Source organism: Thalia democratica, chromosome 3 (assembly GCF_965202585.1).
Source record: "Thalia democratica chromosome 3, ktThaDemo2.hap1.1, whole genome shotgun sequence".
Lineage (NCBI taxonomy): Eukaryota > Metazoa > Chordata > Thaliacea > Salpida > Salpidae > Thalia > Thalia democratica.
In genome coordinates, this window is record NC_139167.1 from 38116421 (window position 1) to 38140955 (window position 24535).

Consider the following 24535-nt stretch of genomic DNA (forward strand, 5'->3'; position numbering starts at 1 on the left):
ATTAAGTCAAGTAATACATATTTTCTTTAGTTTCTTTAAAGATTTAGCTTAGAAAAATCTACTTAGGTAAACATTTTATATTTTTAGCATCACTTCTTAATAATAAGATGCGGAAAATAAGTAAAAATCTAACTAGAAGTTTAGAAAAACTAGTAATTAAAAAAAAAAAAAACTTAGTTTGTTATTTTTTAATCAGTTTTTAGTTAGTTATTTCTTTTAACTTTAAATGTTATATATGTGTTTTCTTAACGACATATAATCTAATTAGATTTTAGCTAAATAACAGTAATTATAATTTTTAGAGTTCGATGAATAAATCATTAAGGTACTTTAAAACGTTTACTTGGTTAATTCTAAATATAATGAGTACTTTTTTATGCACTTAGAATTTAAGAGAAAACAGAATTTTAAGTTGTTGAATAACGAAAAACAAATTTTAACAACAAAATTAAAATACTCTAAATATATAAGGTAAAGTTCATTGTACAAAAGCAGGCAATAAAATTGAAATTTAACCCGTCTTTAATGTAATACAGTTGTAGGAAGTTTTGAGCTAACTTTGTTTTTTGTTTTTAAAATTGAAAATTACTTTTTTTAAATATTAAAATATTTATTTTATGTACATTAAAAAAACACAGATAAAGTATAGTTTTTTAGCTATAGTTGTTTTTTTTTCAGTAAATAAATTAAAATTTTCAAGAATAGGAACTGTTATGATTTCGATCTTTAAAAAGTTTATTCTAGATTTTTAGTTTTTGTTATACATACTTACCCTTATACTTATATTACTTTAGAAAAGTACTTAGAAAAGGTAGAATAAAGCTTTTATAGTTTAATTTTTTAAATAGAACGTTCTTTAAATTTTTATTGAGTTAAAAAACTTTACTAGCTACAACTACTAAATGAAAAACATTTGATTAAAAAAAATTAAACTTTAATTTTTTTAGCCTCATACTTTTATTTTAGAATAAGCTAACTGCGTTAAAGGTATTGTGATGTCTTTTTTTGTGTACATATAATTTTATACGTTGATATACTACTGTACTTTTCAAGCTTTAGTATACAACATTATCTTCCATACTTTTTAGTTGTAACAACTTTTAATGTTTAAAAACTTATTAAGATAAAAAACAATTCAGTTAAATTTTTTACTTAACTATATAAATATCCATACTAACATACAATTTTTTTTTCATTAACATAGTTTAAAAAAAAAACACATACTAAAAACATATACATTATGCTGTGACATACTATTTTCACTGTTAACGTCATTTCTAAAATAAACAAAACAACGAGAAAGTATTGTATGAATTAAGTAACTGAATTTACTCTAAACTTAATATAACTCTTTATTAATTTCATTTAGTGACAATAAGATTTTATTTTTTGAATAATATTTAAAAAACATAGATAGTCAGAAACTTAGCTTTAAGCTCAAACTAAATATGTTTTAAAATCAGTAAAAATAGATTAAGATCTAAATTATGATATTAAACAATTTTTTTAGCTTTTCTTAATTTTTATTTAAATTAAGTTTCTTGCTCAGTACTTTATTTTTTGTACAATTTAACTTTCATAATCCAATTTTTTTTGGTTTGCTATACACAACAAAGTAATTATAACAACAGTTTCTATGTTTTAACAAGCCTAAATTTTAAATTATATAATCGAAGTGCAAAGAACTTTGAAAATTAATTGTTCTAATGTTTTAACTATTTTTCTCTTCATAACCTCCTAGTGCTTTTATTTTACATGATTAAATCTATAAACGTTAAAGGTCTTTTTTCGATAAACTGACAGCTACAAGAAAAAGTAAGTGTTTAAGTTTAAATAATGCTTTAGTGGATTTCAAAGATAATAAATAGTGTTTATTTTGAAAAAGGGTTTTTGTTAGTTGAATAAAAATAATTGAAAAAGCTATGATTTTTTAAATTCATAATAATTGTGCACACTTCATTACATAGAAAAAACATGCGTGAGCCAAAATAATTATTTAGAGTAATATTTAAAATAAATTGTCTTATATTTTCTTCTTTTAAAAACAATTTACTCTCTAAACAGTTATATAGATGAAATAAAATGATAATAGAACTTGTACACTAAAATGTGAAATCATTATTTTTGCTTTAGAAAATACTGTATTCATAGAAGCTTTAAACACAAAAAAAGTGAACATTAATTTACAACTTTTAAGAAACATTTTTGTTTAAAATGCAGGTGAAAAAATATACAACTAAAACAATTATTTTAACTCAAAAAAATAAATTAGTTATATAAAAAAAATACTTTTAAGAAAAAAAATCATTATTTTGATGAAAAAATCAAAGTTTAAACTATAAAAATGACTATAAAACTAAAGTTGTCTTTCTAGAACGCCAGACAACATAAAAAAAAACTCTACTCGAGCACATTCTTATACAAAACAAAGCTGAAGATAAATAACGTTTTAGGTAAAACATTGAAATTGTGCTTATGTGTATAACATCAACTTTTATGCTTGTTCTCATAATTTAACTACAACTTTTTCTGAAGGATTACTCCAAATTTTTTGCTTATATGTTTTCACATCAGCACAATTTCTAATCATCGCTCTGTAAGTTTCAGAACTGTTTGTTCTAAGGTTTTTAATTTTGTATGTATTTTCGTTACCTTCGTACATTACCTGTTTAGATTTTAAGATTTGATATACTTAAAAAAATGCTTGCAAAAGTAGTTAAAAATTTTTATACACGACTTTAGTCTAGTAATTATAAAAAAGAACTTATTTTTAGTTTCAATTTAAATAAAGAAAACTAGAAGTAGAGAAACAACTAAACAATTTACTCTAAAAATAGTAATAAACAAGGAAAAAGTGCTAGATTACTCAAAATATTAATATATTTGAATATATGCTAGGAAGTTATAATATTTGGTCTTTAAATGCACCATTTAAAGGTACGAGACTTTTAATAGTTAGAAAACTCTATTTATTTTTACAAAAAAGTCTTTTTTTTAATTTTAAAAGTTTAATAATTTATTTCTAATACTTATTGATAAAAGAACGACATTGTATTTGAAACGCTTTTAAGAAAAAAATTGAGACTACTAAAAAAGGCTAATTTGTTGTAATAACATGATAAATAACAATGAACTTTTATTAATAGACTATATTTATGGTAATAATTGTATTTTTTTATGTTATACTCAATATATATCTAAATAATATTATATAAATATTAAGTAAACGTTTGTATTTAAAAAAAATCATGCCAACCTTCCAAGCGTCATTGTTTTGAAGCATTTCAATTTTGTAACATAAGTCGTTCGTGCTCATAGCTGCTTGTATCGCAGTTATTCCCATGTCGTTCGGAACCACTTCTAAAACTGAGTAGCTTTCTTGCATGCGATGAGTGAGAAAAGGAGCAATGTCGAACAGGGCTGTAGGTTTTTAGGTTAAAAAAAGTATAAAAGGAAAAGTTGCAAGGCTTACTATTTGCTACCATTAAAAAGTATCTTCATAAAAGGTAAGTTAATTTAAAGCTTTATAAACTTTATTTAATTCAGTGTATCAATTATTTTAATAGCTTTAAATCACAAGAAAAAATAAAATAAATTAATAACTGTTATGTAAAAAAACTTCAAAGTAAAATTAAATGTTGAAAGTTTATAAGATACAAAATTAAAAAAACAACTCATTTAAAGTTTAATTAGATTGAAATATATTTCAGTTTACTTTGCATGTAAATTTGAAGTATATTGGGATTATTTTTATAAAAAAAGATTTTTATATGTTTGAAAATACTTGTATAATCAAATATAATTATGCGTATACCATCTTATTTTTAGAAAATGTTTTAAAAATATGCATTTATGACAGTTTTTAAGTTATTTTAGTGTTAAAGTTGAATTAAAAGATAACCTTTACTATTTTTTTATTTTTAGTTTAAAAGTGGTGTTTTTAATACTAATCGCCGGTTAAGAATAATGCTTTAACATTAGTTTTTTTTATAAAGAACTTAAAATTTAGTATAAAATCAAGGGTGAAAAATAATAATTTTTTTTTAGAATGTTTGAGTAGTAAAAACTAAAAACAGTTGCTGTTCTATTCTTATTTGAACTTGTAAAACTAAAAATTCTAAAAAAATATAATAAGAGGCTTCGCTTAAACGTATAATTATTTTCTACAGTAAAAACTAAGATAGTCTGGAAAAAAAATAACAATGGTCTTTAAAAAATATTAAATACAGCTCACTAACGTATTAAATCACTATCAAGAACTTGCAAGTAACTCCATGAACTAGCCCAGTTGTAGTAATTCCAATCAGGTAGCCTTTTACTGTTAAAAAAGCTAGTTTGTATTCAAAGCTTTATGAAACAGTTTAAATTGCATATATGAAGTTGCATGGTAGAAATTTTGCAGTATAAGTATCAAGCACTTTTTAAGCTTAAATACGCTTAGTTAATATATATGTATAGTACTTTATTCGCTACAAGGCTTTCAGTGTTTGTATATCAATCTAAAAACGTAGTTTTTTGAAAATTATTTAATACAAATTTTTAAATCTATAGTTCCCAAACCTGATTATCACAATCAGTATAAACTTTATATAATATAAATTTAAATTACTGTTCAATATATAAATTTAAGAGCTTGCTAACAAATAATTCAATTTTAAGCAGTACTCTTTCTTTATTAACCAACACATGTTTCTGTGTGTTAGTGCAATAAAGAAAGGGTACTGTTTAAATTTATTAGTATCATAAATTCAAATATAACATTAAAACAATTTAAAGTACCTTAGTTCAAATTTTTGTAATTTCAGCGTTTGTTAATACTTAAATTCTTTCATTTAGTCTTAAACTCATATATAGTCTTGAAAAATAAAATGCAGAAAATGTAAGATTCAATACCGCTAGATTCATGTAAGATTAACTTATAGAAACTCTTTGCCTAAAAAAACAGCTAGCTACAAAATTTTCTATTTAAAACTTATTGATTCGCAGTAATCTTTACTTAAACAAAAAAAAAATTGTAAAGTAAAAGCTTTAAAAGTTTAATCTAGTATTTTTTAACACCTTACTTTGATAACAAAGAACATGTTGTTATTTGATCCCCCACAACTTCTCCTTCTATGTTTCCAATACAGTTAGTCGGGTAAAGAGTGTAAATGAAAGCATCTGAAAAGTCACCGAATATTGAAACGGAGCACAGTTCTTTTTCATTACGATTCTGCTTTGGAGTTGCTTGTACCTCATAGATGTAAGTTTCAAAAATAGAAATTTCTTCATCTCTTGATAAGTTGATTGTTTTAAGTCTGTTGTTGGAAATTATTGGTATCAAAAACGTTATACTATTTAAAATAGAAAATATAGCATTAGATAAACTTAGTATTTTAAAAATCGTCAGAAATATTTTAGAAACTTAGAAACTATGCTTTGAAAAAAAAAGCTACAAAAGCATGAAGTTAAACCTAAGTATCAAAACCCATTCGTATTTGTTAACTAAAAATATATTTTATGACTTAAAAGTTCTCTAAGTAGTTGCATTAAATAAGTTGTGTGTAGTTTAATAACCAAAAGATTTTTCCATACACCAGGTCATGTTACCGTAATCTTAAGCAGTGATTTTTTCACCGTCTTCTATAAATTGTTATAAGAAAAAATAAGCAGCTTTTACTTATAAGCTCGTTGAAAAACTGTCTTAAATCCTAACTAAGCTTTAATTTTAACTCGTCTTTTAAAAAGCATAATAAATTCATTTTGTTGCATAAGCTGTTTAAGTTTGCAATTACTAAAGGAATAACTAAATAGCAAACAACTACAGTTTAAATTACTTAAAATACTTAGAAATTGTGCTTTTTGCTGCATGGTTTTAAGTAAGCGAGTTCTAAAATTCAACAAAGCATTGTAAAAATGATAGAAATGATTTAGTTTTGATTTAGTTTCACTCTGTACTATATTTTTTTAAACTTAATAATTCAAAACTTATACCAATGTATGAGTGAAACATTGTTTTGTTGATAATAAAATGTAAAAACAAGATAAATACTTCAAAGTTTATAATCTAAATATATTTGTTTCTTTAAAAATTAAATGTGTTTAAAGCTATTGTTGTTTCTATCAAAATAGTTAAAAGTTTACAACCTGGTTGTAAAAGATTTTATAGAAGTCAGCGGCGACGGGTAGTGTTTTCGTTAGGGGGTTTGGTAAATTTACAACTATTTAAGTAACCCCTTAATTTGATTTCTTTAAAAAACTAGTTTATAACGTAAAAATACAAATACAAATACAATAAATGATTTTTAAATAAAACTTTATTCAAAATGTAATAGTCTCTAAATTTTTATTATATTACAATAAACTTTAAAGACTAAAAAATGTTCTTTTTACTTTAAAGCAGGTTCATTTGGTTTAGAACAAGTAAAGTAAATTGTTACCAAATCTCCATCAATAAATTCGACGTATCTTATTCTTTTGCTGTAATCTGTAGTTATTAAGGAATGTGATTAAAAAAAGTTTCATAAAATTAAAAAAAAAAAGTTTAAAACACTTTAATAATGAATATGCTGCTTAAATGTGTGCGGAAACTATAAATAAAAACTATTAAGTTTTTAAATTATTTTCCACAAAGACTTTTTTTAGAAAACTAACTTTGGAAAAAAGCTAACCAAAATGCTTTTGTAAATTTTCTTTGTTTGTTGTTATTGATAAAGAAGCTGAATTTGTTTGTAACAAGTTAGCAAGTAGTATAACTCCTAAAACTACGTACTTCATTCTAAAAAAGCCTAAATAGCGTTAAATTTAGTAATTCAATTACAAACAACTATAAATGAAAAACAAAATATTATACGAATAACTCTTAAAGAACAGAACGACCTAGTTTAGACCATATAAATCATTGAAAAAAATTCTTGCCTTCTTTTATATGCTCACTTACTTCTTACACAATCAAGTTTTTTGTGACTCTATTTGTTTGATTGCGTAGGTTAATGCAACCAATGTATGATTTTGTTTTGCAACACAGTTTATTTTAACAAAAACTTCAAAGGCAAATAAACGTTTTGTTTGAACATAAGCGGGTGTCACGTAGCGATTAAGCAATAAGTCTGTATAGGTTAAAGTTTTCAAAACACTGTTTGAAGGATTGTTGAAACTTAAATAAACATAACCTAGGTTGTATTTGATTTAAAATTAAACAAGTTTATTTATTTATAATAGCAAGAAAAATTAACAAAAATTTGACCAAAAAAAAAAAAACTAGGACTATTTAAAATAAAGGTAAATTTTAAGTTTTTTAAAAGTAATATTTGCCGTATAATTTTTATATCAAGTACAACCTTTGAACACAAGTTCTTACTGCATTTGTGAAACAAAAGTTTGTATAACATTTGCTTGAGAAGCGTAAGCTACAAAATACAGTTTGCAAAAGTAATAATTCACGTTATTAATTTAAAACTATTGTAAACGAACTATCAAATATTAGAAAATAAAAAGGTAATAAAATGTAAATAGTCTTAAATATTTTAAATTGTAGAACTTGGTTGACTTAAAACGATTTTAAAAATAATTTAAAACAAAAACAGAGAGTAAAAAGTATTTATTTCAAAAAGTCATTTTCAATCATATGAAAGAAATTATAGTAGTTAAAGCTAATTAGTATTAAATGCTCTAACTTATAATTATAGTGCAGACAAAACAACTATACTAAAAATTAACCAGATTCAGTTTCAAAGTTAAGTTATGCTTGTAAAGGTAGTTGTATGACATAGTATAACATAGTATCATATAGTAAGACAACTGCATAAGTTTTCAATTTTTTTAAAATACTTTATAAGTTCAAAACATCAATACTTGAACCTTAATAACGGTCATCTTTCTTGCAAAAGTTTCAAAATGCTTTTAAAAAAGTTTGCTTTCATAAAAAAGGTATAAAAATAACAAGTTTGCTTACTTATAACAAAATAAGAGCCGAATATATAAAAAAAGGTGCTGCTGGCATTGGGTACAACATTTACTATAGTAGAAAAGTCTTAAACGTGTGTTTTCAAATTTAGATTTTAATGCATTACAATCTAAGGCAAATAGGTATTAGTAACAGAACTGTTTAAATTCAACTTATTAAAGCTTTATTGAAAAATAAGCCATACCGTGTATGAATGCCATTGATTATTACTTTATTCTTTTTCCAGTTTAGATGTCTTAAAAACTTTATATTCACCAAAATTGTAACTGTCTAAGTTTGAAGAAAAAGTATTGAGAACTGAGATAGATAATAAGGAAGTATCGTGGTTAGACGTTATTATCCGTAATATTTCAAAAAAAATCTTTACTAGTATAAACTTAAAGCCACTATTAAAGAAAAAAATTAACGTTAATTTAGTAAAAACATTAGTTATAAAAAAATCAAAACATAAAAATTTATGTTATACATTTATATCTTTTTAAACTTTCTTCCTTAACTTATCTTTAATGTACTTAGTATAAAAATATTCAAAACACTTGCAAAAAGTAGCCTATAAACTAAAAAATATCTTTAGACATAGCTTATAGCAAAACAACAATAAAAATTTCTTCAAAATTCTTGACAACTCGTGGTACAAATTTTTGGATGTGTTTTATTTATAAAAACAAGATGTTTTGTATTATTTTAAGTCTATGCAGATTAAGGTTTATGAAAGCAACTGTTCGAATGCAGTCAAAATAAGTTTAAACAAGTTTTGCACACCGACCGATCTACGAGATTGAAACTTAAACAAACATGATTTGAGTTTTAGGTTCATGCAAACTATCACATTGCCTTTCTAATGTCTAGTAATGTAGAGTTAGTAAGCCAGAAATGTTACTAACGAAATTATCATACAAATTTTTCTAAATTCAGTTATTATTTATTAAAGTTGTTAAATCATCTGACTGATAGACTTGTTCTTCGAGAACTGTTTTTTAACTGTATGTTTATTGTTTAATATTGTTTAAGTATAAAAGTTTTTAATTGAAAAACATTTTAGTTTTTAAAATGTTTATAATTAAAGTTTATATTTTTTAGTTTCTAGTTCGCATTGTTTAAAGTTTTTCAAGTATTTCATTTTCAAGATTCATTAATAGGTTTTAATTATTTCCAATAGAGTTATAAAAGCAGTTTATATTGTTGAAACATATTTTTTATAATAGTTTTTTGTAGTTCGTTTTTAGAATTTAAACATTTGCTTAACTGTGGTGTATAAATTGTATACAATAGACTTAAGTAGTATCTAGTATTTATAAGATAGTATTTAATAAGTCCCTACATAATCATGATTAATAGTAAAAACCACTTAAGTATACCGATATCCTTAGTTAGAATGGCGTCCCCGTGAGTAAAAACAAAGGTTGTACTTGAGTCAAAGAATTGAATTTAAACATAAAAACGAGAATATTATTTCAATATTTAAAACTTTGTAATTGCTATAAATTAGAAATTGAAGCCTTGTAGGAGTAATATTTACTGTAAAGTTTTTTTTAAGAAGTCAAAGTTGTTTTATTTATACTTATGAATATAATGTATGACTCAAAAACCAAAAAGTTCCTTCGTACACCAGATCCTTAGACCAAACTGTTTGAGCGCTTTTCTATTATTGTTCAAAAAATTATATTTTAACTACTTAGCATACGAAGTAGACTACAAAATACAGTTTGCAAAGGTGCTGTTTCTATTGTTAGTTTAAAAAAAGTAAAAAAAAATAACAACCTAAACATTTAATTTACTTTCAGTACTAAATTCTTTAAACTTTAGAATTTAGTTGACTGAAAACATTTTTGAATATTTTGGAGAGAATAAAATTTTAAATACCAATATCCAATTTTAACACAATAAAAGAGTATAAGGGTTTATTTTGTAATGTCGTTTTTAAATTTCAACATGTAGTTTTTAAACATATAAAAGTAGTTATATTTACGCTTTTACCTTTAATTGTTTTACATAATCTGTGCAACTATCGTTACTTATTATACTTAAACTTTAAATTGGATCTGTTTAAATATTAATATCGTTATTTTACTCAAAGTTTAATTATAAAACTATAAATTTTATGTAACTATAATTTATAAACTAGTAATTTTTACAACCTCAGTTTTAATAATTTTAGTAATTTATATTTTAAAAAGTAACTTGTGGAAAGTTGAAACAAAGTCATATAATAAGCTCTGATAATCTTTGTTTGTGTATAAACTGTTTTAACAAAGTTATCTAATAATTTTGTTATCAATTTGCTATAAAATAATTTCAAAACATCAAAGTACAAATCTTAGTTAGGTTCCATTTTGTTACAAAAGATTGAATAAAATATACTTTTTCTAAATAACAGTGTAGACCTGCTAATTGAATCAAAATAACATCTTGTAAAATAAAAAGTGTGTTGATTACGTTTGGTAGCATAGTTCCCATATAGAGAGGGCTCTCAAAGTGTCTCTAAATGTAAAACTTGTCTTTTAATATTATGATCGTAATGCGTATCAATTATTTTAAATAAATAGAATAAACAGGATTGCTTAATCTTAAAACGTTTTAATTCTCATAAACCTGGTTTGAAACTAAAGCCATACTGGGTAAATGACCGTTGTCGGTATTTTTTTTGATATATATATATATTTTGAGTTTAAGTATTTAGTACATTTAACTTTACTAAAGTTACAAAAAATTAATTTGAAAAAAAGTACCAAGGTTGAGAAAAAGGAGCTTATATTAAAAAAGGTATTGGAGTAAAGTTTAGAAACATTAGCTAGTTACTAAAAATCCATAGTTTTTATAAAAGTAAAGAATTAATTTTTCAACATAAGTTTAAAACAACTATGAAATGAATCAAATAAAAAAGCTAGTTAGTCAAAACTATTGTTGCTAAATTTGGTATTTTTTAACGTTTTCCAAAAGTTATGAACAACTTAGTAAATACAAAAGTTTGCAAACATACATGCTAAAAGTAGCCTAAAAACTAACAAAAGTCTTTAGCATATAATAAACACAAGAAAAAATATTAAAAACTGTGGCTACAAATCCTTAAAAGTTTCGAAGGTTAAAAACTAGATTAATCATTACCATTCTGACTTATGTGAAGTAATTTTAATTGTATTTAGGCAAAGTATAAAACCAAATTAACAATAAGTTTAGAATGAACAAAGTCCTTAATTGTATTTAAAAAGTTAAGTCCATTCTAAATTACATATTTAAGTTAAAAAAAAAAATATTGTTAGTTTTAATAAAATTTAATAAATATTTTTAGATACATTAACTGTTGATTTAAAACTGTTTTAGTAAAAAGAAAAGATCAGAAAAAAAAAAAAAAAGGAAGCAAAACTAAATTTTAATAACCATTTAGTTAATTGTAATTTAATTAGAGTAAAAAGTAAAGTTAAATATTTTTTTTAAACATGTAAATTTCTACAACATTTCTTAAGTCTCAGTAATTGTTCTAAAAACATTTATTGAAAAACTAAAATACCATTTATTTTTTAGTTTTATGATAAGCTAATTCTGAGTAAGATGTCATATTGTGTTTAGTTTCATTTAACATGTTTCTTGTTCTTCTTATATTTTATATTTTTGTAAAACAAGAAACTTTTGATGCTAAAAATTGTTATTTTTGGTTTTTTTTTATAACACACAAAAAGAAGTATTTGATATGTAGCTTGATGACATAAAATTGTAAAAAGATCTTTTTATAGAACAGGTCCTTTGACATACATATTTAAGCGTTGATTTTTTATCGTGTCCAATAAACTTACAATAACAATCAAATATTGAATGGAATTATGTTTTATTTACTTAGGTAAATAAATCCTTAAAAATGAAATAAACAAAAACTAATTTAGTTATTTATATTTTTTTCAAAACTAAACTTAAGTAGAATTTAAATGATTTCGAACTCTATTGTATTTAACTTTATACTGCAGTTTTAAAAAATAGTTTTAAAAACTTCAGCTACTTTCAATTTTTACGAAAACAATTTTTTTTTACTTAATTAAAAAAAAAAAGTTTAATGTAATTGTAAAGTAAACGTATAGAAAACCATAAATGAGCTTCATTTTAAAAGTTATTTTGTGTTAGTAACTAGTAAGTTTCATTAGAATAGGTCTGTACTGTACTACTTGAAATAATCAGAAACCCTGAATTAAAAAACAAAATTTTATATAAAATTACATATGCCTAAATTAATTTCAAGCTGTTGGTTTAAAGTTATTAAATATCTGTTCTTTAATTAAAAACAGATATTTATATAAATTTTACCAGGTTTTTATGAAGCAAGTAAGCTTAACATGAATAAGTATTTTTTTCAAAATATCAGACTTAAAAAAAAATATATATATAACACTTTTTGAAACATATATTTTTTTCGTTAAGTATTGAAATAAAGGTAACAATTTTATAATGTTTATATTTCTCAAATCGTCCTCCAGGCATGCCAATTGCAATATATACTTTTTGAAGTAAAATAGCTATATATAGAAAATTCTGAAATAACAAAAAACATTTTAACATGATTTTGTGTTTAAATTTCTAAACACAAACTTTGAACAACTTGAGCTAATCATTTTTAGTTTATTATAAACAAAGATTTTTTTTCAATTATATAAAAAAGGTTAAGAAAAATAACAAAATAAGTATTTTTTTTAAACAAGTATATATTTTTTTGAGAGTTTTAACCATTTAATTAGTTTACTAAACAGTTTACTTACCTTTGATCAATTTTATTAAGTAATTTATTTCATAACGGGTTATAAGCGAAAAATTTTACTCACCAAAGTAAAGTTCTCATACTCAAAACAAACATTGTCGTAATGAGGCTTCAAACTGTGAAATTACTACACAGCTCAAGTTTTCAGAATGAGACTTTTGTTTCAATGTTTGTTTAGTCGGCATAACAACAAAAGAAAAAATTTAAATACTTGTTCACTTGAAAATCCCTGTTTTGAGGCACAGTTATAAAACTACTATTGTGATTTGTTTCTGTTTAAAACTAGAGGAAAGTTGTTTAAAATATTTTCTTTTATATTATTCCAGCTTTATATTGTTTAGTGAAAGAAGCTTGCAAGTCATAATTTTCTTAAAAGAACTGTATTTTAAATAGACAAACTTATAATAAGTAAAGGTTTGCTGGGTTAAAAGTTTTACAGAATACAAAAAGAACAGTTAATTAAAAAAAAAGTCTTATAGAACTTTGTTTATTTGATGAACAAATTATAAGTTATGGAACTAAAAATTTTTTTTGCTTAACTTTATAACATTTTTTATTATGTTTAATTACTTTTTAAAGGTAATTTAATATATTATTTCAAAATAGTAATATTTTTATACTTTGTTTCCTAAATTAGTTTTCAATATGTGAGAAAAAATTATATATACAAACATTGTCAAATATTATTACTCTAATTAGTATACTCTTTAATGATTAATAGGAAAAATATATGGAAATTGATTACATGACAATTCAATATTTATTGAAAAGTAATTATATTTGAAAAAAAAACGTATGTTGGTCTAATTAATAAGGTTATGAAAAAGAAAAAACAAGTTAAATCAAAGAGAATTTCAAAAAGTACTACGTTTTAAAACATATTTTAGACATATCTCAAAAATATTTAAAATTTTGGAAAAAGTAAAAAATGAATTTTAGGTACTGGTTATACCTAACGTACAAATTGTTTATTCATTTTTAAATATTAATATAAAATATATTAATTATGAATTGTGGCCCTCTAAAGTTTTAGAATTTGAATTGTGGTGCACTAATGGAAATTAAAATGCATTATTTATTATGTTAATTAAAACTACTGTTTTTAAAACTTACAAAACTTTACTTTCTTTTTATAAACTACAACCTTTAGCTAGTTTTTGTATTTATCAAAATATTTAATATGCTTGAAGAATTGTAAATTATGAAAATAAAACTTCTATTAACACAAAATTTGTTTAATTAGCTTTAATATACTAATAGTTCAACAAAGCATTGGCTCTATATATGTACAAAGTGAATACACCTTGATGTTAATTTTTTTTCTTAATAGCCTGTACTTAGTTATTTTAAGTACAATTAATTAAGTTTTCATTATAAGCCCTAATTTAAGAACATTATGTGTCTATCCACTTTTTTTTTAGATTTTATAGTTCACTAAGTAACGTTTGTAAAGTCAAAGTTTAACTATCTGTTGTATGGTCAATATTATCATCCATATATTAGTAGCTTTTTACATGATACCAAGTTTTGCTATACTATAAAACACAAAGGTACAAGTTTACTTAAATATGTTTTGTTTTGCTTCATATAACTTTTAGTTTTTTTTTGTTTTGGTTTTTAACATGTGCCATGTATCTACTTTAATGCATTTTAAAATTAAATATAAAACAGACTAGCAATGTATGGTGAAACTTATTGTTAAAGTCTTATTGTCTTATTAAAATGTTAAAGTCTTATTGTCTTATTAAAGTGTTAAAGTCTTATTGTCTTATTGTTAAAAAGGAAATCTCACAAATTTATCACCTTACAACCATTTAAGTTTAAAACTGCTGCTAAGTTTTTTATTTTAAAAATACACCGTTTTAGTTTCTAGTTGAAAAAAATAAATTATGGAACCTTAAAACCTTACAAAAACTTAAGACTCTACAGACATTAGATATTACGAGATTTGTAATGTAGGAATTTAATAAAATGTTTCAAACGACAGGACTTGTTATTTATCGTATATCTATCTCCTTTAGTTTTTAGTTAGAACTGTATTTGTTTTATTTAGAATAGATGTCGGCAGCTTTTTAAAAAGAACGTACTAAGATTACTGGAAAAAGTTCTTCGCACGCCACAGTTTTTTTGCGAAGTTTTATCAAAAAATAAAAAAACTGATAAATATGACGTGTATTGAATTAAAAATAAAAAAACATTTCACACTTACAAAAGAAGCACTTACAAGCATAAAAAAAAACATACTCGTATGCTTGAACTTGCTTCTCCTGCATTAGTTGTTGAACTTGCTTCTAATAAGCACGTCGTGGGCCACAAATTTTGATTGGAGGGTCTCATTTGGCCGTTTGGCAGTTTGCTGACCCCTGATTTTGAACCAAAAGTATATATTTACATTAAAAACCAGATATAAAACGTAGCAGCAGAGCATAAAAACAAAAAAAGTTGAAATTGAAATTAAGTACTTGATTATGATGTCATCTTTTATCCGAAGTTGATTTGCAAAAATTGAAGAATTTAGTTTTTTTTTATGTCTTTTTTTAAGTTCTTGTTTAAAGATCGATGAAATCAGGCTATGGAATATGAAAGTCGAACTAGTCTTGTTAGATTTTCATCAGTAAATCAAACATGTCCTAACGTCAGCTCAAAAAATCCGGGTACTGAAGGTAATGTGGTTTAAGTTTTACATCGCTCGTACAAACTAGAATTAAAACTTTTAAACGATAACAAACTAACATTAGCGTGTTTTAAGTTATGTATTGATTTCTATTAATTTCAGCAAGTAAAACAACAAACTTAGTAACGTTAGTTCATACAAATATGCACTTTTATGCATTTAAAACAGTAGTAGTGGTAAGGTTTAGTCAGTACTTATAAACTAAAGAACGTTGAAAAAGGATAAAATGTTTATAATGAAAACTAATTAAAAACTGATCAATAGGTTATACTAGTTGAAATAGCGCTTTATTATTTATTTGAAACTATTTTAGAGCAACAACATAAAAGTATTTACTAAAAAGTCTTTTTAACTAATGGTTCGAAATTTTTGTATGTAATTTATATAAATTTATAAAATGTATTCGAAACACTAACTTTCAAAATTTCTTTTAGTTAAAAGTTTTTAACATGAAAAATATCTTTATAAGCTTTAAAAATGAAAAGCAAAAGAAAAGCTTTTAAAATTTGGAAAAAACAAAGCAATAAAAAATTAAAAAAGAAGAAGTTTAGTTCTAAAAACTTAAACATAACAACTGAATCAAACGTTGTAGCAGCGAAGGCGCAAACCCTCACAGAAATTTTTGGCAATTTAAAGGAAGTTTGTAAAAATTTAGCCGTTAGAGTGCAGTACTGCGTTGAAAACGAGGGAAATTTTGAAGAGGAAGAGACGGAAGAAGACACTGACGATGATGAAGAAGAAGAAAATGTAAACAATTTTTATTTCAAAAGTTTCAAACTCAAGTAGTTGCCTTTTTTTGATAATTAGTTCAAACAAAGTGACTGGTCTTTAAAGAATCTAAACTGCCATTGCTATCTGAGTTACGTAAATTTTCTTTACTTTAAATTATTTGGTTACAAATGTTTCTAAGCTGCTCTCAGCCAACAAAGTTAAAAACATGTTTGTATATAAAGATATAAAAAAAAGGTTAAGATACTCTTGTTATCACAATACGCAGCTGGAAACAGTAATACAATTAAAACATTACTTAGTGTTTATCGACAGTGTTCTATGTTAAGTTATAATTTTTATTTCTTAAACTTAATTTCATCAAAAACGATTTACTAAAATATCTTAGTCTACAAAAAATGTTAGTCAGTTTTGGTTAATCAATCAGTTACAGAGCTTAACTTAAATATAAAATGTGTGCTATACAAATGACTCAAAAAATAAAAAAAATTACATATAAACCTTCTTTTAATTTTAGCAGAATATTTTTATAAAAAAAAATTAAAACATGCTAATGTATTTTGATTGAAATTAAACTAAAAAAGATTCAGAAAAGAAATTTCCATCTAATACTTAAAATAAGTAGTGCATTTTGACCTAAAGGGTTATTATGTATAAATCTTGTACACTTACAATTCCCACCCACCATCAATTCCTACCCGCACACTTTTCACCAAAAAGAGTTTTTATTTTCTTTAAATATTTATTTTTACTTTATTATTTTTTGTTTTTTATGAACTTTTTATTTACTTTTCTATCACTGTGACCCCTAACCCTTAGTCGGTAAGTGGTTCTCGGGTTTGATCGGGTAGGGGTTGTGCGCGGGTGGGAATTGGAATAAATCTATAAGTTTTAATAGTTACGTTAATTATATTTTATCAAAAATTACTTATAGCCTATTTAATATTCAATTTGTTTTGTATACACTGCCTAGAAAGTCTAATACTAGTGCTTACACTTTATCTCAAACAAGCTAATTAGTATTGTTTCACTTTTAGCTGATAAGATAGTTGTAAACTCTATAGGAAGAAAATGAAAAGAAAAACGAATTCACTGAACTTCTTGACATATTAGAAATATACAATAGAAAAAAAGTTGATCAAAAGATTATAATGAAAGCAGTCTTGAAGAAATGTGACGACATTTTAAACTTGTAAGGGCTAACGTCATTTTAGTTTATTTTATTGAATTTTAATTAATAAGTATTCTAAAATTACCATGAATGCAGTTTTTAAAACGTTTAAAAAAAATACTTTGCATGTTCTTTAGACATAAAATAATCTTTTGCTATACAAATGAACGACAATAAACAAAAATACTTTTAGACAAAAAAGTGTGTTAAAAAAAGTACGTATTAGGCAAACTATTCAAAATAGTGGTTTCTAAGCCTCGAAAAACAATTTAAAAAACCAAAGTAAAAACCAAAATGTAATTAAAAACAATATTAGAAACGATAAAGAAAACGCTGAAAGTACTGACAAAAGTAAAGAAAATAAAACTGAAAAGGATGAAGATGTAAATAAAAACGAGCCAATGAGTTTTGATATAAGGTTAGTTGCAAGATGAAAAATGACCTGATATATCAACCAATAAAATTTGTTTGTGTTGGCTATTGATGAATAACGATTTGTTGAGGTTCATTTAGACTTTAGTTTTTTAGCAACTATTTTAATTAGCAAAGGGTAATTAGGTTAGGAAGTGTGTATTTAGTACTATAGGAAGTCTTTTTTAAGTATGTATAAGTAAATTTTTATTAACTATTGAACTTTTTAGTTCGTCAATTAATAATCTGTAAAATCCTCTTAACGTGTTTTACCAATGTTGAATAAACTTTAAATTCTCTAAAGTTGCATTTAATAGTTTTACGATTCTTTTCTGTATAAAAGCTCAACGTGAGACAAAAAATAGTACAGATTCTTTAAGAAAAAATGAAATTTTTAATTAATTTTTATCGTGCACTATACAATCTTTTCAAAGTTTAATAACAACCAGATCTTCTAAGCAACTTCATTTCAACTGCTCAAACCAAAAAAAAAAAACATATTTCAGACTTCTGAGCGGAGACGCGGGCCAAAAAAAATTGGAGGAGTTCCTTGGGTGCAAGAAGCTGTCGTTCTTGGTGGACAAGGAGCAGGTGGAGGGTTGGAACGAGGACGAGGCGGAGGAGCTGGAGAAGATATTTCTGAGGAGGGCGGTGATGTCAGCGAGAAACGAGGGGGACATCTTGCAAGTGCTGAAGAAGTCGGCGCCGAAGAGCATAGCGGTGAAGCTGCTGCAGAAGAAGTATGAGATCAGGTTGTTTGAGTTTTGTTTGATAAATGGTGAAAATAAAAGTCGCTTTTTGGACTTGTAAGAATGCTGTTATAGACTTGAAACAGATAGAGTTGGTACCCTTAAACTACTTTTTATTTTGAAAGTAGAGCGGCAGACTACTTATTTTTTTTCGAAACCCATTTGTAACGTTAGGCCATTCATGTAAAAGAACAAAATAGTTGAAATATCTAATTCCGCCAGTTTTTAAAATTTATAAGCTAACTGTACGTCACAATAAGCAAGCTATAAATTTTTGAAAACAAGAGCTTTGATTGAGTTTTTCTGCTAAAATTAGGAGTTTCTGCAAAAGTTTTAGTCGGTTTAGATCGCCACTAATGTTTAACAAATATGGAAAACTGTCTTATTCTTTATTACTTCTAATTTTTGCTTTCATTGTTGTTTTAAAAGTTTTAATGCACAAGCATTTGACAGTTTTTATTTATTTTTTTAGTGGTCAACAGATATACGAATTGTTGTTAAAGTATTTTGTAAGCTAGTTAGAATTCAAAGATATTTTACCTACATATTAAAAGTGACCTTTTAAATCATGTAAAGTAAGTTATTTAGATATCTTTATGTTACCATATTCATACTCACCTATGAAATAGTGATATTTAGATAAATATGTGATTAAGATATATTGTACTTGTGAATTTAAGTATTTTTCATTAGGATGTGTCACTATACTAAGCCAATCTTAACATATAAGTAAGCAGCATTTATATAAGTAACCACTCCAAGACGCGTTAGTTGCACATTATTTGCGCAAATACATTTGTCAACAACTTTTTGAAAGATCACTCTTTAATTCAATATAATTAGAAATAATAAAAGTACACTTTTTATTTAAAAATTTTTCACAGTGAACCTTCGTGTTTGTAAAGTTTTTTATTAATAATATTTAAGGTTTACAGAAATAATAATAATTGCCTATACTTTAACAACAAAATTTTAACAATTTAACGAAAATCAGCTTAAATCTTTGTTTATTCTATTATATCTTAGAGTTTTTTAGTTGGTGATCATTGCATTATGCACAAAACACTGATTTGAGTAAAAAACTCTGAATTTGAAAATGTTTCATTAATATTAATATTTACTTTATACAAGCCTAATTGGTTTATTTTATTCTGTAAAAAGTTTTAAAGACTCAGTATTTTTTCTACTCAAAATTAAATCGTTTTCTTTACTAATTGCTTTCATCAGTTAGAGCAGAAAAACGTGAAGAATGACAAAATACTACATTCTGACATGAAATAGTTTTTAAGACAGTTATTGTCACCTCACAGATGGAACACGGCGTGCGGGGCAGCTGATGACTTTGACTTCTACTCTTTACCAGCCCACTTCATCAAGGGCAGCGTGCGGAAAGCGCACATGCAGACGGTGCTGTGGAGCCAGAGGCAATCAATCGAGTCTGTCAACCCCGATAACAACCTCGGCGACTTCTGCCCTTCGTTTTTGTATCACAAGCAGTTAGTTTGCAACACGAATATACTTTCGGATATCTTTATAGTGTTTCTGAACATGGCTTGCATGGAAGACTCTAGTCTGCTAAACAAAAACAGTTTGTTTTAAGTTATGTTCCTTTAGCTGTTTTTGTAAGTTTTTGTTGAAACAGCTCCCCCTACCGGAAAGAAGGAGAAGGAAACGAGTCTCAGCTTCCCGTGCGCATGCGCAACGAGCCGCATTACGTGTGGAAAAAATGGAGTTTTAACAACTCGGAACCTAACCAATCGACGCAACTCGAAGGGGAACAGCTTCCTCAAGAGCTAAGGTCAGTCATATGAAGCAGATAACATAAACTTGAGAATAATATGAATTTTGTGCAACTATTGCTTGTGTAAACCAACTCTATTGCAGCTGGATATCTCCGATGGTGAGGCTGCTCATAAGAAAGCTGTGCGAGCCGATCGACCGCGGGTTTTCCCCGGACGCCAGCGAAAACGTGATGTACATGCTGGTCGTGCACAGCACCTCGGAGCCGAGCCAGCCCGGAGAAAAAGGATTTAAAAGCCAAGTAGAGTTTTTGTTGGAAAATTTAAAAGCGTCTTAAGTTGTTTCACAGTGAAACTTTGAAAAATATTGATTTAACAGCGAGCTTAATATAAATGCAGATTTTTTTTAGCACTAAAATAAATTTACTTCTTAACTCATAAAAGTTTAAAAAGGTGTTCTGTAACACTTTTTTCGATGAAAGGCAACAAAATTGCTTAATATAACAATATCAAGTGAACCTCAGGCAAACATGCTCATCTCAAAACCTTTTGAAACCAAAGGTGTACATCGGATCGGCCGAAGACGGCCTGAAGGAGAAATTTTTCGGCGAAGGGGGTTTTTGCGAGAACATGGTGAGCATCAAGAAGCACTTCAGCAGCGCGGAGTTCTTCACCTTCCATCCCACCGCCCTCCTGGTCGAGATGCGGCTGATGCAGGCGCTGATCTCCGAGGAGAGGTTCGCCCTGTTCGCGCTCAACACCTTCGAAGACTCGCGCCAGCTGGCCAAGGAAGCGCAGGAGCTCGTGGGTTAGCGCGTTGAGTAAAAATTATGGGACTAAAGTTAGTAAATTAATTTCTCCCCCTCCTTCTTTCCGGTAGGGGGAGCTGTTTCAACAATAATAAAACACAATTATTTCAATTCTAAATTATAAGACTTTATTCTAAAGTAAACAAAACTTTTAAAGGCCAAGCTTTATTCTTGAACAAAAACGAGCTGTGGGGCCCGGCCACCGACGTCCACTTCGGCCTCAACTTGAAAGACGAAATGAAGGTCAGAAAAAACTCCCTGCCCAATTCCTTTCCGGGAAAAAGACGAAAAAAGCGGAAACATTAAGCGCGAATAAATTACGAAAATTACTGGCGTTTGTTTTGTGCAATAGAAAAGTGTTTAAACGATTGTTTTAAAAATTAAACTGTTCGTAAAATATTTTAGATAGAACTACTAAGGTAGTAAATGAGAAAAGTAGATCCAAGTTTTAAATTTTGATTGAAGATTTATAGTTTGCTGAAATTTGGTTTTTATATGAAAATTTCTAGTTTTATTGGATTTATAACTTACTTTTTGTTGTGAGAAATCATAATTCATTTAAGAAAAAGAGTTTATCTTTTAAGCACTTCGTAAAGTTTTTATGCAGAAGTTGTTTTTGGTACCTTGATTTTCTATTTAAATGGAACGTTTTCTTAGATAGTTTAATAAACTTAGAGACCCTTCTAATTACCGATTGTGTTTATCATTTTTCTCCGTTTTTTTTTATATTGTTAATGGTTCGAAGTAAGACATTGCTAATAAAGTTGTAAGAGTAGAGCTCAGGAAACATAATTGAGACAATAAAAACGGTATAGCAGCTTAAAAGGTTGCTGCAAAATTGTCTATAAATATGTTTCTTACGATGAAATCTACCATCTGAGCTGAAATTCAATGTAATTTAGATTACGTAAGTTTTGTAAACTTTGTAAATAAATTTAAATTTATTCTAAACACTTTTTAAATGCATAATTTTAGTGCTTCGCAATCTTCAAACTACTTTACCACTATTTACACTTAACTTTTTAAAAAATTAAAAAATAACTTCAATAGTATTTTAAGTAGCCTTCAAACCGATGTAATAATTTTCGATCAGTATCTAGATAATTTTAAAATTATTGTAAAATTGTATAAAAATTTAAAATTTACAAAAACTCTTGTAAAATCTACAAAAAGAAAACATTTAAGTTAAATAAATTCAGAAACAGACTAGTAAAGTTTTAACTAAATTAAGTTTTCATGAAGCATATGGCTAATTTTTGTATTCTTCTTTTTTTTTGAAAAGAGAATACAAACTTCAAAAAATTTAAACTTGTACTAAACCATAGTACTAACAAAACGTAGTGATGTTTTATTTTAACACAAAATCCTTGTGATTAATTAATAGTTGTTTAGGTAAAGATTGTAAACAAATACTAAGTCTTTAAAGTGTACCTATTTAGCTAACTCGCAATAAATAACTTCTAAAGTTAACATCAAAAATGAAAAAACTGAGTGTTTGCATAAAACTGTTTTAACTATACTAGTATTCATAGTTTTCAAACTAAAACATTTAACGAAAACATGGTTTGTATTTTAATATTGTGATGATTTCGCATTTTATACATTTAATACAGTTACAGTGTATAGTTTATATATATATATATATATATATACATAAAGTTTTGCTGTTTTGAAATAATTCAATACTTTTTGATTAAAAGTTATATTGTTAGTAACGTTTTTAAGCTGATCTACATTCTATAAATATTTTACTTAAAATTTCTGTAATCAAAAAACTTACATTGATTGAGTTTAAAAATTAGTTTTTTACGAAACTTAAAAGACTATCTTGTTTTGAATATAGTTTTTTTTAATAGTCTTAATTGAACTTATAAAAATCCTACATGCATTAGACTAAATAAAAAAAGGGGTAATTTGGATGTAGTTGTTTACTACATATTCTACGACGTAGATAAAACAATTTCAAAGTCAGAGCTTATACTTATATAGTAGTACCATCAACTCATACTGAAAATATACTTTAAAAATTCGTTCATAGTTTAATCTATGTTTAAAAAATACCACATTGGTTAATTTTAAAGACTTTAAATAAAACTTTACCAGTTAAGACTTTTCTTAAAAACTATTTAGTACAAAGTTGTTAATTTAAAAACACTTAAACTTTAAACTTTGTTTTTAAAAGGTCTTAACTGTTACCCTTATAAAGTTAACAAATATAACAAAAGTAAACACTTTAAACACTTGAAGTCCTTAAGACGTAAAAAATTTAGCACCTTATACTGTGTGAATATGCCATACTTTGTTGACTAAAACAACTAACTCTATTCTTTTGTGTAGTTTGTTTACATTCACAATGGTTTTTATTTATCTACTGGAAGGAATAAAAAACGAACCTTAGTAAAACAAAGTAAATATCAAAATCTTTTCTTAAGGATAAAAGAAACGCTGAAAAATATTTATAATGTTTCACAAATATAAGTTTACTTTGAATGATTACTAACGTTCACTTGAACAAACACTTTATGATAGAGTTTTTAATGACAACGGCGCAATAACGTTATTAAAATCAGCTCTTTATTCAAATGGGATGTGACCCGTGAAAGGTATAACCTGCATTTTGCGAGTATGCAAGGGTGGCCCGGGAAAGAAAATTTTCGAGACTTACACTAGATATTGTGAGGTTTGAAGTGAAGATCAAGAAAAAAAGGTCATGACTAAAGTTTGAAGAAAATTTAAAAATTACAATAATTATTTCGGTAATGGTATTAAGAGGAAAACTGAAAATACGACTGTCGCCCGCGAATATTTTTATTTACGAAACTTGGCCCGCGACCATATCACCAAATGCCTGTCGACCTCTGGTTAAAACTAAGAATTTATAAGCAAATAAACATCTGGCTTCAGCTAATACATAAAATTGAAGAACTAAAAAATACTGATAATTCCACTTGGAAGTATTTTTAACGTTGAAAATAGAAGTTATTAGTAAAAATTAAATATTCATGAAATACTTTATAAAAAACACAATAAGAAAGAAAACTTTTTGTTAGTATACTTTTTTACATGAACTTATTGCTTTGTTTTTGAAAAAATACATTAGAAAATTGAAATTGTTGTACAGACTAAGATATAAACTTATGTGTTACTTTAAGAAATATAAGATTTTGGAAGTGTTTGTTTGTTTTTTAATTATTTATTTGCTAATCAGAGGCATGTGAATAAAGTTATAAATGATATAGTGTATCATAAAAGATCTTTTATCGGTATATATTTTTAACTTTCAATAGTAATCAAAAATAATTGTTTTTTAATTAAAATTCTTAAATTTTTTTTTTAATATAAAATTACAAACTGTTTTATGTTTAGTTTTTTGCAGTATTTATTGTTTTTTTATATACTTTTTATATTAATATGATTTTTGTTACTTTTTATAAAAAAGAAATGACAAGTTTTTCAAAAAATAAAATTATAAGATAAAAGTTTTAGACTTTTTTAATCTACTATTGTAAATTGTTTATTGCACTATAAAATAAAAACTCTCAAAAAGTTTTGTCTTAGAATCTGGTG

The 24535-nt window shown here is 25.6% G+C and overlaps 1 protein-coding gene across 1 annotated transcript; it reads left to right on the plus strand.

Annotated features, from left to right (window-relative positions):
- The first annotated feature begins 15258 nt into the window (after positions 1–15258).
- On the plus strand, positions 15259–21274 carry LOC145832258 (uncharacterized). Its single transcript, XM_082939578.1, has 10 exons — positions 15259–15349; positions 15953–16107; positions 17154–17281; positions 17577–17678; positions 18178–18423; positions 19731–19916; positions 20063–20218; positions 20305–20461; positions 20721–20967; positions 21126–21274. The coding sequence occupies exons 1-10, from the start codon at positions 15259–15261 to the stop codon at positions 21272–21274; spliced, it is 1617 nt and encodes a 538-aa protein (XP_082795704.1).
- Positions 21275–24535: the final 3261 nt, after the last annotated feature.